This window comes from Coloeus monedula, assembly GCF_965178545.1.
Source record: "Coloeus monedula genome assembly, chromosome: 2".
Taxonomy (NCBI): domain Eukaryota; kingdom Metazoa; phylum Chordata; class Aves; order Passeriformes; family Corvidae; genus Coloeus; species Coloeus monedula.
The window spans coordinates 90,423,557-90,438,945 of record NC_138782.1 but is presented as its reverse complement, the minus strand read 5'-3'; the positions used below and the strand labels follow the sequence as shown (position 1 = coordinate 90,438,945).

General features: G+C 37.4%; 1 protein-coding gene across 1 annotated transcript in view; it reads left to right on the top strand.

The window, feature by feature from the left end:
- The window catches only part of COL19A1 (collagen type XIX alpha 1 chain), a gene marked incomplete at its 5' end in the record, with an annotated part of 177,366 nt that overhangs the window by 88,264 nt on the left and 73,713 nt on the right, over positions 1–15,389 (top strand). Inside the window, 2 exons of the mRNA XM_082276862.1 lie at positions 5,605–5,658; positions 6,353–6,388. Coding sequence (XP_082132988.1) covers positions 5,605–5,658; positions 6,353–6,388 — 90 coding nt within the window. The remainder of the gene's footprint in view (positions 1–5,604; positions 5,659–6,352; positions 6,389–15,389) is intronic.

Here is a 15,389-nt window from a genome sequence, read left to right as displayed (position 1 = left end):
TCACTGGTTGTGCTAACTGGCTCAGTTAATCTCATTGAGAACCAGGTTTCAAGGCGGGAACTGTAAATATATTTAACCGTTCTGCACATCTCCCAGTTTATGTCTCCAGTAATCTGAGCCAAGATCTACAATGCCGTGTCCCAGCCAGGGACATTATTCAAAATCCATCTGACAACATGAATACTTACTATAAATACTCCTAACGTGATTGCCATTGTTTTTAGTTTCTTAAGAAGTAGTTATAAATAACTTAATATGTTACTAATATAGTCTTCCTGTAGTACATATCCACGTCCATAAGCAGGTATTTGCTTTTATAGGATGAACAGCCAGTTTGCTTGAATAGTATCTCTTTCATCCCTTGAGATTCTTTTAGCTACTTGACATTAAACTAAGGTGCCACACTGCTGCCACTAAAATCCTGCAATTTTTTTAATATGTTGTTTCCCTTCACCATTCTTTTGGATATTTTGTTTTACATTTGGGTGTGAGACCTGTCTGTCTGCTTTTGTAACCGAGGAGTTACGAATTGTCTGGTCTAGTTGACAAGGTGGTTATCAGTGAAAGGTTAGACTCGATGATCTTGGAAACCTTTTCCAACCTTAATGATTCTGTGATTCTGTAATAGTGCTGTCATTTCTATCATTGTAACAAATGCAGCTTCATAGACACACTATCTGAAAAAAACTCTGATAAAAGCACTCGTAGCCTGTGTGGAGTAAGGACAAATTTGTAATATAAATATCCACAAAGCTATCTGTGGAATAAGTTCTCTGTTGTATCCATATGTCTGCCTGTTGAACTGAAATGAAAAGAAAATCTTTATCACTGAAACTTTTAGACTCTTTTTGAGTCATGGTTTTTTCGTGATCACTAGTGCAGGTAGGAATGAATGCCATGGGATACTGTCAATTACTATTTTGCCAGCATAAATTAAATCCTTCAGCAAAAAGTAAGTCAAAACAGCAATTTTTATCATATCTGTCATCATGTGTCATGCATAGCTAGTAGAGGAATAGTGTCTTTCTTGTAAGTGGTAAAAAAAAAAAGTAAAACAAACCAAAATTAAAATATAGTATGTACATTAAACCAAGTGTTTAACTAGTTATTTTTATTTCTCTTGCTGGGGAAGGTAATACCATAAGTGGCTTTTCTAAAACTTTCCTACATAAAATGTTATTCTCTACATGCCTCATGTCAAAGGATGGACCTCTAAAGTTCAGTATGCAATAAAAGAATCTCTGGTTTTCAATGGAAAGATGGAAAACATTAGACCTTTTTTATTTTTATGTTTGTGAGAAAAGGTAAACAGAAGTATGAACATTTTTAAAGGGATGCAGTGTCTTGATAAAATAGTAATAGTTGTTTACCTTCACACTCTCAGAGCCTGTCTGTCTAATCTTGAGCTCTCTTAGTATTAGCATTGCAAGGAAATATGTGGATAGGAAGGGAAGAATCCTATTTCTTGGAAAAATGAAGTTGGTGATGATATTTGTTTATATTGAGAGTCCGGGAATTCTACTAGGAACAAAAGTATTAGGAAATAGTAGATATTATTTAGGGTCCAGTAAATTCTAGTAGTGTACCTATTTAAAGTTTTGGAATTCCATTAATGAGAAAAGAGCAGTGGCAGTACTTAAAAGTACATGAGACATCAACTGAAAAAAGTATATTGTTTGGAGATATGAAAGCACTGTGCTAAATTAGAAGAGTTATCCCAACATGTACAGGTTGGCATTGGACAGCTGACTTTGAAGCTGTTGTTAATTTAGATTTAAAGGTTGCTCTGTGAAGAAAATGTACTACTGTTCTTAGTGCTTAGAGTATTTCCAAGTTATGTTACTCAGTAGAGATAACTGATCTGACCTATAATAATGTGGTTGCACATTGTTGATTAGAGCGTTGAGCTGTGTACTGTTTTTTCTGTTTATTAGATAATATGTATTGTTCTAGGAGATTTCAACCTGATGTGACATTGAACCAGATTACTCTAATGAACACCAAGGAATTGCAAATAACAAATTATGTCTTCCCCAAAAGGCATTTTTTAGAGTTGAAAACCTGTTCTCCTAAAAATATTATTGCAATTTTACTGCATTTTCTGATGCCACATGTGTGCAGCATAGTTTATGCTGTACAAATAGGTGCAATTCCAGTAGACAACATTTGGCTCCTGCTAGGAACTGCTGGAGTCTTCTGGTTGGGCTACAGCTGATCTTTGCATTTTTTCGTTGAGAAGCATACCTGGTGTCAGCTGGTGGTACATTTTACCTGTCTTATCTGTTTTTCTTTTATTCCACCAGAAGAAATACCATTGTCATCCCCTCCACCTCTAATTTAATCTTTCCCCCAGTGACCCCCAATTCACACCCTTACTGATATTTGTGATATAGTTGTTCCAGTAATTTCCCTGTTGATTGAAAATAGTATTACAGTTATCAGTCTTATTTTATATATGTATATAGAACACTTCTCATTTCTGCTATTTCCAGTGTTGTTATCTTGTTAGCTTTGAATTGTCCTTATACATACATATTCTAATGCTTACTTTACATTTTGGCTTCCAAAAAATGGAGGAACCATAATGTAAGTTTATTGTGACCTGTAAAAAGACCGAGCTGTAGTCCTTTTAGAGGAGAAAATGCATCAGCTGAAGACTGTTCATGAACTCACAAATGTATATTATTATATTGGTCCCAAAAAGCTAGAATTAGACTGGGATAGAATTCAATACTCAATTAATTTACTCTCTGTTATGAGAGCTACTGGAATTTTTAACCTGTTCTTGAATTTCTGGCAAATCTGGTCACAAACTCCTTAGATCAATAGAAATTTGTTTCTTTTCAAAGCTGACCTTGTTCTCCTAAAACATTGCAGAAAATGAGCTTTTCTAACTTAAGGCTTGGTCTAAAATAATCCAAATTATATCTGTTTAGATAACCACATTCATCTTACTGAAGCATCCTGTTCTGGTCTCTGCCAGAGACAGGATACCCTACTGTACTGTGCTAAAAGTGGATACAGATTTGACTTGGCATGGGAATTCTTAATTCTTATGGCATTTCAGGGACTGTGAGCAGCAGCTAAACCTCTCAACAGCTTCAAAAGGGTGACTCTGGGAATGAATAGGCATGGTGCAGTCCCAGATGTGTTTTTTGCAAATATTGACTATGTCTGGAACTTATTAAGATTATACTATTTTTAAATGCATTTATAATGTGTAGGAGAACCAGAAATACTTAAAATGGGTCTGTAACATTGGGTCCTTAAAAATCCTTCAAACACTGTGAGGTTTCTTGTAAAACAAGTAGTTTCCCCTTGTTCTTTTTATTTGAGGTCAATTGCTATGGTTGTCATCTCTGCAGTAGCTGTCAGACTGCACACCTCACTGAGGTGCTCTAGCAGGAACATTACTAAAAGCTTTAAAGACAGCAATTAGGAAAAAATAAGGTTCGTAGTTTGACAGTGCGTGGCTTGGGCTCAGTATCTTTCATCTGCAGTTGCCTTTTCTATTCAGTAGAGACACACAGATATATGTCACCATCTGTGAGTTGCAGATTTTTTTTTTGCCTTATCTTTTGTCTTCTGTAAACATACAGCCTAAGAGCTCATTCCTAAACTCATAACTATTGTTCCACTGCTGATTTGTTAGTATTGATTTTGAGCCAAATCCATACAGTTTGCATACCTGAAAAATCCCTAAAATAGCATTAAGAATATGGATTATTTGTGTTTTATGCAGTCTTTCAGAATGAGGTGGAAAGTAAAATGTAGCAAATTGAGACAATATTAAAGCTATGTCATAAATATGCAGATTGTAAAAAGAAAGCAATTTTTTGGCTTGGTTTTTGAATCCATCTGCCTATTACAATTTTTAAGTTCAAACAGCAAAACTACTTCTGATTTAACTATTACATATTTGGCAAGCTTAATAAAGAACAAATCAAAGCTAAATCAGGGGTATTTACAACAACCACAAATTTAATCCAAAGTGGGTACTTAAATGCTCATATAGTTCTAAATGATGTTCCTTCCAGATGGTGAATTAATGTAATTTTAGCAGGAAGTGAAGTTGCACAAATACGCAGTATTTAGAACACTCACTGATTTCATGTTTCTGTACCCACCAAGGCACAGATGTTAGTTACCATTTTCATGCCAGTTGTCTCTATCTTCCTAATAATTGCAAACTGAGGAAGAGAGTTTACAAGGACAAAAAGGGAGCTGGAAGAACTTTAGTTTGTAAACCCTAATTCAGATGTAAATGAATCTTTTCTATCCTTGACCTATTGAACCTTCAGAATAATAATGATGGTGGCCTACTTGTGGAGTATCTCATTATGACTGGGTCTTGTATTGACTACATTGTCGCCATTTCATTTCTAAGTAAAATTTTTGAACTTGTAGAGGTGTCTCTGACTTTCAATATACACAGTCTCTCATGCCACTAAAGCAGTGGTCAGAGGGAAGGTACAAGACAAATCTCTCAGCTTAAATGAAAATGAATTCTTGGTAGGTTGGTCCAGCATGAGAATAAAGTTCATTCATTGCTGTAGAATGGCTTGAATTTGCTGGGTATATTTTGAAACTTGTCATTTTTCCATTTGTTTTGCAGCAAGGAGAAGACAACAAAGATTGTGAGCTGGGTACTAAAGATATTTTACAGGGTTTTTTGGGTGCTTCTGGTGAGAACTTCTCAGTGGAAGAGTTGTGTAATTGTAGAGGGTAGATTCAGACTAGGTGTAAGTAGGAAATACTTTACAATGAAAATGGTGAAAACATGGAAACAGGAAAAGGTTTCTCAGAGAGGCTGTAGATGTCCCATCCCTGGAAACACTCAAGATTGGGTTGGATAGGGCTCTGAGCAACCTGATCCCATTGACAATGTCCTTGCTTGCTGCAGGGGAGGTTGAACCAGATGATCTTTAGAAGTGCGTTCCAACCCAAACCACTCTGATCCTGTGAGCATGAAATAAATGGCTGTGTATGTAATGTGTAAGGCTAGGCAGTACTCTTTGCTTCCCCAGTTGAAGGCAGAAGTAAAGAAGGAGTCATGAAGGAGGCATGGAGGAGGCATCAATTACTTCTCTAATTGCCTTTTTGAGCACTGGTGAAAATGAGTGTTGGAAGATGTGCAGCAGCTGTGAGCTGTACCTTCCTGGAGCCCACCAGTTCAGCACTGCTACTTGAAACATAAAATCTGAAGTTCTCTGTCCACCTCTGCCTCTTTCCCAATTTTAGCAGCTTTCAAGTGAATGTACTAGCACTCCCTGTAGTATTCCATTTTATCTTTGTTGGCCATGCAAGACACAAACCTACTGGGACTGCAAGGAACTTTGCATTTCTACTCACTACTTACCATAATGGGGCACAATAAAGTAGATTGGCTTCGAATGTTTAATTATGGGTTGAAGACACATGCAGTCTTTGATGGATGTTTGTCTGTTCACAAAATAATGAAAATAAGGAATTTTGAGAAAGTACTAATAATATGATAGAATTTTAAGGCCTATTTTTTTACTGTATACTAATTCACAGTGCTACAGGATTTTGTCCAACATTTTTCACAGATGACAACAAATATGCATTTTTCTTCTTGCCCAGGGACTAAAAGGTGATCCTGGTAGTCCTGGTGTGGCTGGTCCAAAAGGAGAAAAGGTACCTTTTAAATCTATGGAGTTGTATGTATATGTGAGTGTGCATGATATTCTTCAGTTTTGAACACGTTGCCATAACTATGCGTGGCAAACACCCACTGCTGCCATTTGTGCAACTTAAGGGTTGAAGGATAGGAGCACAGGCTAACTGTAAATGCAAGAGACAAGCACCCTTTATCACAACGAGTTTTAAAAGAGGTTCTGAGCAGGAGCCTAAATTTGGTGTTCTGAATTGCTCTCTGCGTGCACTAATTTGCTCCCATGAGCTAAACCTGAAGGTCTCAGGTCTCAGATGGGATTTTTACCTCCGTGACCTAATTCTGTGAATATTTACACAGTCAGATGTCTTTACATATGCGAGCTGTCACACTGACTTCAGCGGACACCTTGTGCATGTAAGCTGCAGCTTGTAACTTGACATATGGAAATGTGTTTTGAAGGACTGCTTTTTTTAAGCTGTGATTCATTTGTGCAGAGGCCTGGGATTTTTTTTCCTTTTAACCTGTGGTGAACTGCGTATATCTATGCCATTACTGGAGAAGAATATCACTTTACTCACATATTTTCATAATCAGCTTGTTTGATGATTGTACTGAAATTACTTCTGCAGTGCTGCATATTCTCTAAAAGGTCTAGAGGTTAAATATATATAACTAAAGAGATTGTTGGTTTACTTCCTCTCCTGTTTTAACTAGGGAGATGCAGGACCTCCAGGACCGGCTGCCTTGAGTGTGAGTACATGTAAAGCAAAATCAGCCAAAAGAAAATCCCTAAGAAATGCTGCATGTTTTTCACTTTTTTGCAATGTAAATACTTCCACTAATAAACCTAAAAGTCAAGTCCCTTTCTTCTGAGTGCCTCCACATTTTCTATATGACTTATGAAGGGAATTCTGTAAATATAAAAAAAATAAGCAGGTTTAAAACATCTTGTGTCCTACCAAATGCTAGCAAGGACATTATCTTGTTTATTCCATGTATAAATAGTATAAGTTTGTTAAAGTGAAAGAATTCCCTTGTTATTTTTAGGGAAAAGCAATTTTCAGTTAAAGCTTGCAAAAACAATCAGTGCTTTTAGGGTGTTTATCAGACTGTGTCACTAATTTGGTCATTAATTCATGTATTCGCTTTCATGTGATTTATTGAAAAAAAGAAAAGTTATGAGGTCAGACATGATGATTAGGTGTTTTTTAAGTATCAAGGAAAGACATCTTAAGTGTGGATTTAACAGTTTTTTCTGAGGTTCTGGTACACCAGAAAATAGGACTGACTCATGTATTGTATTCTGGTGAGATACTGCTGGTGATGGTAGAAAATGTTCTTAATTTCCTTGCAATGAACCAGGCCCCAAGCATGTACAAAGCCTGAAGAAAAGTGTTCCCAAAACTCTCCGGGCCATGCCTTGTTTGCTTCATAAAAGTAATAAATCCTGTCTGAATTCTAGTGATATTGCTTATGAGCTGAGATGAAAAGCAGTTCCATTCAGAACAGTCTATTTGGGTAAAAACAATTCAAAGTGGTGCAAAAGAGGGTGGCAAAATTAAAAAAAAAAAAAAAAGAGACATAAGCTTCTAAATTCCCAGGTTGTAGTTTCACAACATAAATAGCTCTTCTCCCAGACTCAGTGTTATGAACTGTATCTATACTATTCATATTACCAATGTAATCCTAAATAAATTTCAAAAGAACTGTCATTCATAGTGTAAATGATTATACATTGTCTTTTCCCTCTCTTAATTTCCAATGCTGCAGCACCAAGGATCTCCATTAGATCTTACAAACATGAAGGGTGTAACAGAAATCCATATGATAAAGATAAATTCTACTCTTAAAGTTTCAAAATTAAGTTGCCATGTTTTAGAATACTTGTTTTTTGGATTATGAAATCTAATATCCTGTATCTCGACTTCCTGGGAAGAAGTTAGTATTGTGTCCCAAAGTCAGTGACTCTTTGCTGTAGTTCATGTCTTGCTAGAGGTAAACAGGTCCATTTATGCCCTTAAGTTCTTGAATATACAAACTGTGTGTTGGAAGAGTTAATATATTATTAAAATATTATTAATAACCTGCAATTTTACTGTAGTAGATGCATTGGAATATGTCTTGCTTTAGACAGATTCTTACAGGCCTTGAAGGGATCACAAAAATAGGAATTGGATATGTCTGAAGACAAGACAGGAAAAAATCTGAGGATATCTATTTTGTGTGAGCTCGAAGACCATAGAACAAGTTTTTTGAGCGTTTTTTAATAAATTATGGGAAAATTAGTACATCTGTTCTGACAGAAGTACCTGAGTAAGTTAAGTCTCTTTTTTTAATGTGTTCATTGTCTTAAGTTACTGTTGTAGACACTTAGCTTTCCTAAGAATCATACTCAGGCGTCAGTAGTATGATATCAAGAATCATAGAAAATGCTGAGTTGAAAGGGACCCACAAGGATCATCAAGTCCAGCTCCCTGCCCTGCACAGATCCATCCCCAAGAGTCACACCATGTGCCTGAGAGCACTGTCCAAAAGCTCTTTGAACTTTGTCAGGCTGGTGCTGTGATCACTGCCCTGGGGAGCCCGTTCCAGCACCCAACCTCCCTCTGGGTGGAAAACTATTTTCTGATATCCAACCTAAACCTCCCTTGACACAAGTTCAGGCCATTCCCTAGGATGCTGTCACTGGTCACCACAGAAAAGAAATCAGTGCCTGCCCCTCCTCTTCCCCTCACAAGGAAGTTGCAACTGCAGTGAGATTTCTTCTTACTCTCCTCTTCTCCAGGCTGAACAGACTGAGTGACCTCAGCTGCTCTTCCCATTAAGGTCCTTCTTCCTCCTTGTGGCCCTCCTTTGGACACTCTCTAGGAACTTAATAGCTTTCTTATATTGTGGTGCCCAAACACAGCACTCGAGGTGAGGCCACCCCAGTGCAAAGCAGAGCGGGACAATCCCCTCCCCTGCCTGGCTGCCGATGCTGTGCCTGATGCCTCCGAGGATACTTTTGTCCCTCCTGGCTTCCAGGGCACACTGCTGAATCAGAAGCTGCTTTCAGACTGACTGAACTTACTCCTTCTGTACCTGAAGTGATCCAATTTCATAAAATGGACTGTCAAAGAACTGCATTTCTTTGATTACAGAATGCTGTGCAAATGTTTCAGTTCACTGATTCCAGCACAACAAGATGTCTCTGTGTTGGTACATTTACTGATAGTCATCTCTATGCTTTTTAAACAAAAAGATTACATTTTAGGGAAGCAGACACAGTCTTCAGAGGGATGTAAGTAACTGATGTAGACAAGAGTGAGTGTGAATGGGTTTAGCAGTTTGAAGACAGATTACAGCAGAATGGTAATATACAGCCCAGCAGGAAGGCTTTCCTCTCTCTGCCACTGTAAATAGTCCTGCGTTTCTGTTGGCAAGAGCTAAAAGAAGATGAATGACATGAGTGATGGTGGCTAGGGCAAAATTCAGTTTTCAGAGTGGTTTTATTTGTGTGACTTCTGTGTGGCTGTGACTCTTACAATATATAATCATGAAGGGAAGATGTCATATCTTGCTGTGAATAAATAGTAGGTCAGATAATATCATGGTTCATGTGTCACTTAATGAGAACTTACTATGCCAGAACCATTCATGCTGTTATAGCCAAAATATGATGTAAGTGTTTCAGTTATGAATCCCGTTAAAGTTTTTAAATGTTCCATTAATTTTGGGATGCAGGCATAATATCATAAGTTTATTCTCTGCTTCTAGTAATTTTTATTTTTCCCTAATGGGAAAATTGTTTATTTTTATCTAAAAGATAAGTTACTGATTATGGTGGGGGGCAGGGAGGGAAGAGGAGTGAAAATGATGGCACACAGTTAGAACTAAGTCCTGAATATGACTTTTGGGCAGAGAGGGAGGGAAGGAATATTAAAAGGGACTTGGTTTTGCTCAAACTGGACAACTGGGCCTGGGTCATTGACCTCCTGCCCCAGTGCCATTGCATACAGAGACAGGTGTTAAATGATGGGATTATACAGAGCTCTACTGCCCTGTGCAGCTTTTCCACTCCTGTGTGTTTCCATAGAAATCATACATCAGAGGAATAAGCTGCATGAGGTCTATCATATATTCTGATTTCAGTATAAACTAGACCATCAGTAGTGTTGTTCAGGGTCAGAACATTCTCGTCATACACAGACCTGTACCATGCTTCTGTCCTTAGCACAGGGAGTGTGAAGGTAGCAAAAGACTGAGACTGCTGCAGTGCAGCAGCTGGTTGGTCCAGGGAGAGTTGCCTGTAGGTAATCTACACAAGTATGTAGCAGCAAGCAGTAGAAATTCCTGGCTTTCTCATTTGTCTAAAGACTGCCAAAGTCTAAAAGATATCACTGACTCTGTGTCTAAAAGTATCCGTGCAACCCTAATGAGTAGGAAATCCTCCACTGCTCCAGAAGCATGAGAAACATGAAAACACGAGTAAATACAGAAGAGAATGAAGGGATTATTACTTGGAGGAAAAAAGATGTATTTTTAAGTGTTCATCTGATAGATACATAGCTGTTATAGTGTGGAAAGAGGGATATTTCGAGGCAGTATGTATGGCAGAATTCATAAATACCCGACAGCTGTAACAACCTATCAGGTAGATGAGCATATGCCAAAATGCAAAACAGGCAAAACAATACCACTGCTTTTTAAGATGCAAAAATTATTTTATGAGTTTGAAATTGAAATTTCATAGCTCAGAAAGTGCATCTGAAAAATAAAGTAGAGCTCTGGATCTTCCTGCTTGATGTGAGTTAACAGAAAACTTCACACTGAAATCCTAACAACATGAACACTTAACAAAACTTCTCACTTGTTGCAGTAGCAGAGAATTCAGAAAGAGATGGGATCAGAATTCCCTGTGTTTCTGTGCATTTCTTTAAGGCACATATGTAAGTCTTGTGAACACAGTTTCATCAATCATGCATGAAGAATTAGAGAAAAGAAGCAGAATTGTAACACAAAATATGCTAAGCTGTAAGAAGAAATGTGATAAAGTTTACAGGATTTACATAGAATCCAAATGAAATGGGAAATTTCAATAGTTCTAAGTGTATTTGTTTGACTCAGGCGTTAGTCAAGCAAATACATTTTATTGTAAATTTGACATATACGTGTGTATATTTGAGCCCTTTTATTAAGGATGTAAAGTTTTCCTGTGTTTCTATGAGTCAATTAACACTACCTAAGTCCAGATACACATTTTCTTTTTTTTCTTCTCAGTTATGGTGGTAGTTTTATGGGAGTAGTCAAAAATCATGACTGATTCTCAGACTTTCTTTATGCTGCCTTTAATTTCTCTGCTATGTTCTGAATTGCTCTGTAAGTACTAGATGCCTCTTTTCTTTAGTACTTTTTAGGTGTCTTGAGAATAAATGCTGGGATTATATTTTGAATTTTTCCCCTTTATTATGTTCACTTTATGCAGCAATATGTGGGATATGTTTAAAGTTTAAGTTCCCTGATAAATTGTGCTGTAGCTGAGGAGCCTTCAGAGAGTAGAAAGGAGGGATTGTAGTGCCCTGTGGTGTGGTTTTGTCGAGATGTGGGATTTAGTGGCAGAAGCTGGGGACTGTGTTCTGCAGGGTCACAGCTGGCTCCACAGCTTGCCCGCTCTGGTATCCCCAGCTTAAGCCTTAGCGTGCCGTGTCAGAAGAGTGACAGGTGAGGGAAGGTAGCACAGCCATCTCTTGTAAAATATATGATAACTATTCCTCTCGACACTCGATACGCTGCTTTTAGTTCCTGAGGAAAATGAGTGTCCGTCCGTACGTTCCTGCGAACCTATCCCTTTCAGGAGTTATAAAATAGTCATCCAGATGGCACCAAGTGTTTACTCAGAAGCCGAGGCTTAAGTCGGTCACAGACAGAAGTCCCCAGGACTTGCTTACTAAACAGATATTTGGAATGTTGGCTCCTAGGTCTGGTTAAATTGATCCTAAGGAAGCTGGTGCACAAGTGCCGTGTGGAGGCGGCTGTGGGAGGAAGTTGCAGATTCAGGTCTGGGCAAGCTCCACTGTAACTTTTGGCTCTCCCCCTTTCTAAACAAACGTCAGCTACAGATTGCAAAGCTTTCTCCTCCATTATTCATATGAAGATAAAGAAAGGGACACACACTCCCCAGTAGTAAGGGGCGCAACTAATATTACCCTTGCTTTCTTTTCATGTAATGACATAAAGGAAAGCGATTCCATTTAACTAAAGAAAGTATAGACTGAAAATTACATTTTCATTCTAAATCCCTTCTTTTCTTTAGACACATACTTTAAGGAAAATCTGAATTTGATCTATATGAGCTTTTTTAATGGAGTTGTATTAATTTCCCGAAAATACTAAACAGTTACGTTGTTTTTCCTGAAATGCAGTGGTCTCTTTACTCTTACAGTATAACTTACAAATATCCTCTTCTTCAAACAGCACTTCTTAATTATGGGAGCAGATACTATTAAGATTACCCCTTTACTGAAATAAAAGATGATTTAGCAGTTAGAGTGCAGTTTTTATCTTCTTTTGCAGTAATACTGATACTGAAGGCACAAATGAAGATTGAAGTCTTAACCTTACAGTAAATTTGTTTTTCAAAAATTCTTACTCTGATAAATTGGCATGAATGTGATTTATATGTCCTTCATTAGATGATGTCCCATATGCAGTAGACATCAATGTAATTAATAATTTTGATTTACTCCTCGGGATTTTAATTATACTTTTTTTGCTTAGCAAATAAACCTATGCTTATTAGAAGTACTAGGTTCATGAAGTCTGAACTTCTGTGAAATGACCCTTCCAGTTTCCCTTTCAAATTATTGTCTCTGAAGGACAGTACATTTCAAGTTACCAGAGAGAAGAACTAAAGAAATGGTCAAACCCAAAGAATAATGACACCAGTGAGGAACATATTTTCTGTTTGTTCCAGTAATAAATTATCAAGAAAATGTAGCTGATCATGTTTTCTGTTAGACTGAAATGCTACTAGCATTTCATTCATTTAGCAGACTTCTGCTAAATGCTGCCTCCTTTTCTATAGAAGTAAATGGATTAAAAGCAGTTTAGAAAGAAAAATGGTGTCAGACCAAAACATTATGGTCACTGCAGTAAGTTTAAGAGGCCAAGCAGGTGTACAAATCTTTCAACTTGCTGTCTCCAGGTACTTCAGTAAGGATGTGAATGACATCGGGTCATGTTTGGAAATGCTTAGGATAGAGGTAGTCTAATTTCCCTCATAAGTGGTAATACAACAGGGAATTACTCATCCTTCTGTGATTTTCCTGTGCCATTTTTCCCATTGTAACATGTTGTAACAGTGAGGAGTGTCTGCAAGCTCTGTGGGCTTCCATGTGGGTGGTGATGGACAGTCTTTTGAACAAGAAGAGGAAACTATTGTAAATGTATTTTAAGGTCTCCCACTTCCTTATCCTCCTGTTTGGGGTTCAAAGTAGGGCAGCATCACAGTTGCAGCAAGTAAACTGCCTTGAAGACACCTGAGAAACCAACATTTTGACCATCTTGACTGTAGGGAAGTTATTCATATTTCAGTTGCTTTGCTTGCTGAGCGTGATAGTCTGTGTTTACCTGAGAGGAAGCCGTTAATTTACTCTCAGTATGGTACAAACAGGGCAAAGAGGAAAATATTCTCAAAACAGGATAGAAGGATCACAGTGACCTGCACAGTAGAACTTGTTCTCTACGAACACCTCCAGATAAGTAGATGCATTTAAGACCTATTGAACTGCATCTTGTTGCATCCTGCCTGGGATGCTGTGCCATTCTTACATCAGTGCAGCCACAGCAGTACCATCCATCCCACAAGCAGTATTTGGGTGGCTGGGGAGTGCTCTCCAAGGCAGTCAGGCCTTCACTGTGACCACCCATTGTGTTATGCCAGGAATTTGGAAATCTGTGGTCACTTTTTACCTGACTCTTGATTACTGTGATCCTGTGCTGCTCTACTTGTGGAGTTAACAGAGGGTTCACTGAAAATTTAATTCGACAATGTGATGGCTTTCCTTTATCCTGACAAGAACTGTGTTTTAAAGAACTACATCAATCCCCCACAGAGGGAACTGCCTGCCAGTTTGCTTTTAAGAATATTTTAGTGTTGATGTTGTTTCAGTGCAGCTATATTTTTCTGTTTATCAAAATAATGTTTCAGAATTGCTTGGCAAAATCATATCTCTTATAGGTAAGTCTTTTTGAAGTAGCAAGTTTTATTGTTATAAAAGCTTGCATATATAAATGATTAAAAAAATGACCTATTCTTATATTAGCACAAGGTGTTTCTGCATACCTAATTTAGAGTTTGTTTAACTCATCTCACTAAATTACATACATTTTCTCCCTGTCTAGTACTGTTTATTCTGTAAAAATTGGGGTCATTTGTTTGCTGGAATTCATAGTGAGGAAAACTGGATGACAGTAGCCTGTGTATAGAACACACAAACCAGTCTATAAATGAAATAATTTTTGTGCCTTAATTAGAACTGCATTATTATTGCTAACATTTGTATTATATTTAATTTGTGTTGAGGAGGAAACATATTCCAGCTCAGAATGTATTCCAGCAACACTACCTACAAGTACATAAGGCAGCTATCTACCCTTCTGCTTCAAAAACTTTCAGCTATGTTTTGAAGCGATTTTCAGAATACCAAAAATATATGCGCTTTTCTAATATTTTGTTCTCTTGGCATCAGCCATAATCTCCTGCACAACTTTAAGTAACCTCACAATTCCACTTCAGCTGTGATTTTTTTTTTTTAAACTTTCTCTGTTTCACCATGGGGTCATGATTAAAAACTTTGCTTTTTTGAGAGTATGTTCTTAGGCAGTTACTGTGAGTTGTTAAATTTATGAATGATGCCTCCACCATATCTCTGCAGATGCTTTTTGTGATCTGTCAGGTATTTTAAAATGATTTTGTACTTGCAGAGTCACATGACAGGATTTTAGCCCTTCTACAGTAAGCGGCCTCTGATAGCTCCGCACGCATACATTTAAAATTAACAGTTTCTGAAACTTGAAACATCTTAACTGGCTGAACTGTTTGCTAATTTTCTATAACTTCCTAGCATATTTTTCTTCTACTGTCACAAGTTAAATAATTCTTATTAGTTTTCATCTCCTGACACTTGCAAAAAATATTAGCTGTTAAAGTACTAAAATGTTAATTCCTACAGATATTTTCAATACAAATTCTTTTAAAAACTCATTTATTCTACTGTAGCATTTTTAAAACGTTGTTTTTTCGTAGTTTCCCTCAACTAAGGCTTAGACTAAGTTTTGATGATATTTTGTTTAAATATCTGTCGGCAAGTTCTTCACAGTGTGCTTACTTTCTCTATTCTATATTCTAACCAGCATCTTTTCCCTTGTCAACACTTCCCTGTATGGTTTACCTCCTATAAAGGAATTCACAAGTTTCTGCTGTTCATTTTCAAGATTTTGTACAACCCTCTTCTGCCTACCAATGCATCATGTTTCATCTCTCTTCATAGCCATCCTCACTCATTGTGATAGAATTTTTTAAGTTTCACTTAAGAACATCTCCATTTTACTGACTTTTATTTTCCCCAAGCTACTTGGTAATGTTTGAGACATTTACAATTCATGTTCCTCAAGTTCCTTCAGGTACATAGCTCCAAGGGGCTTGCTTGTTCCATGACAGGAGCAGGCTTTATAGACTGTGTATATTATTTTAATTCACTGCTCCATGAAG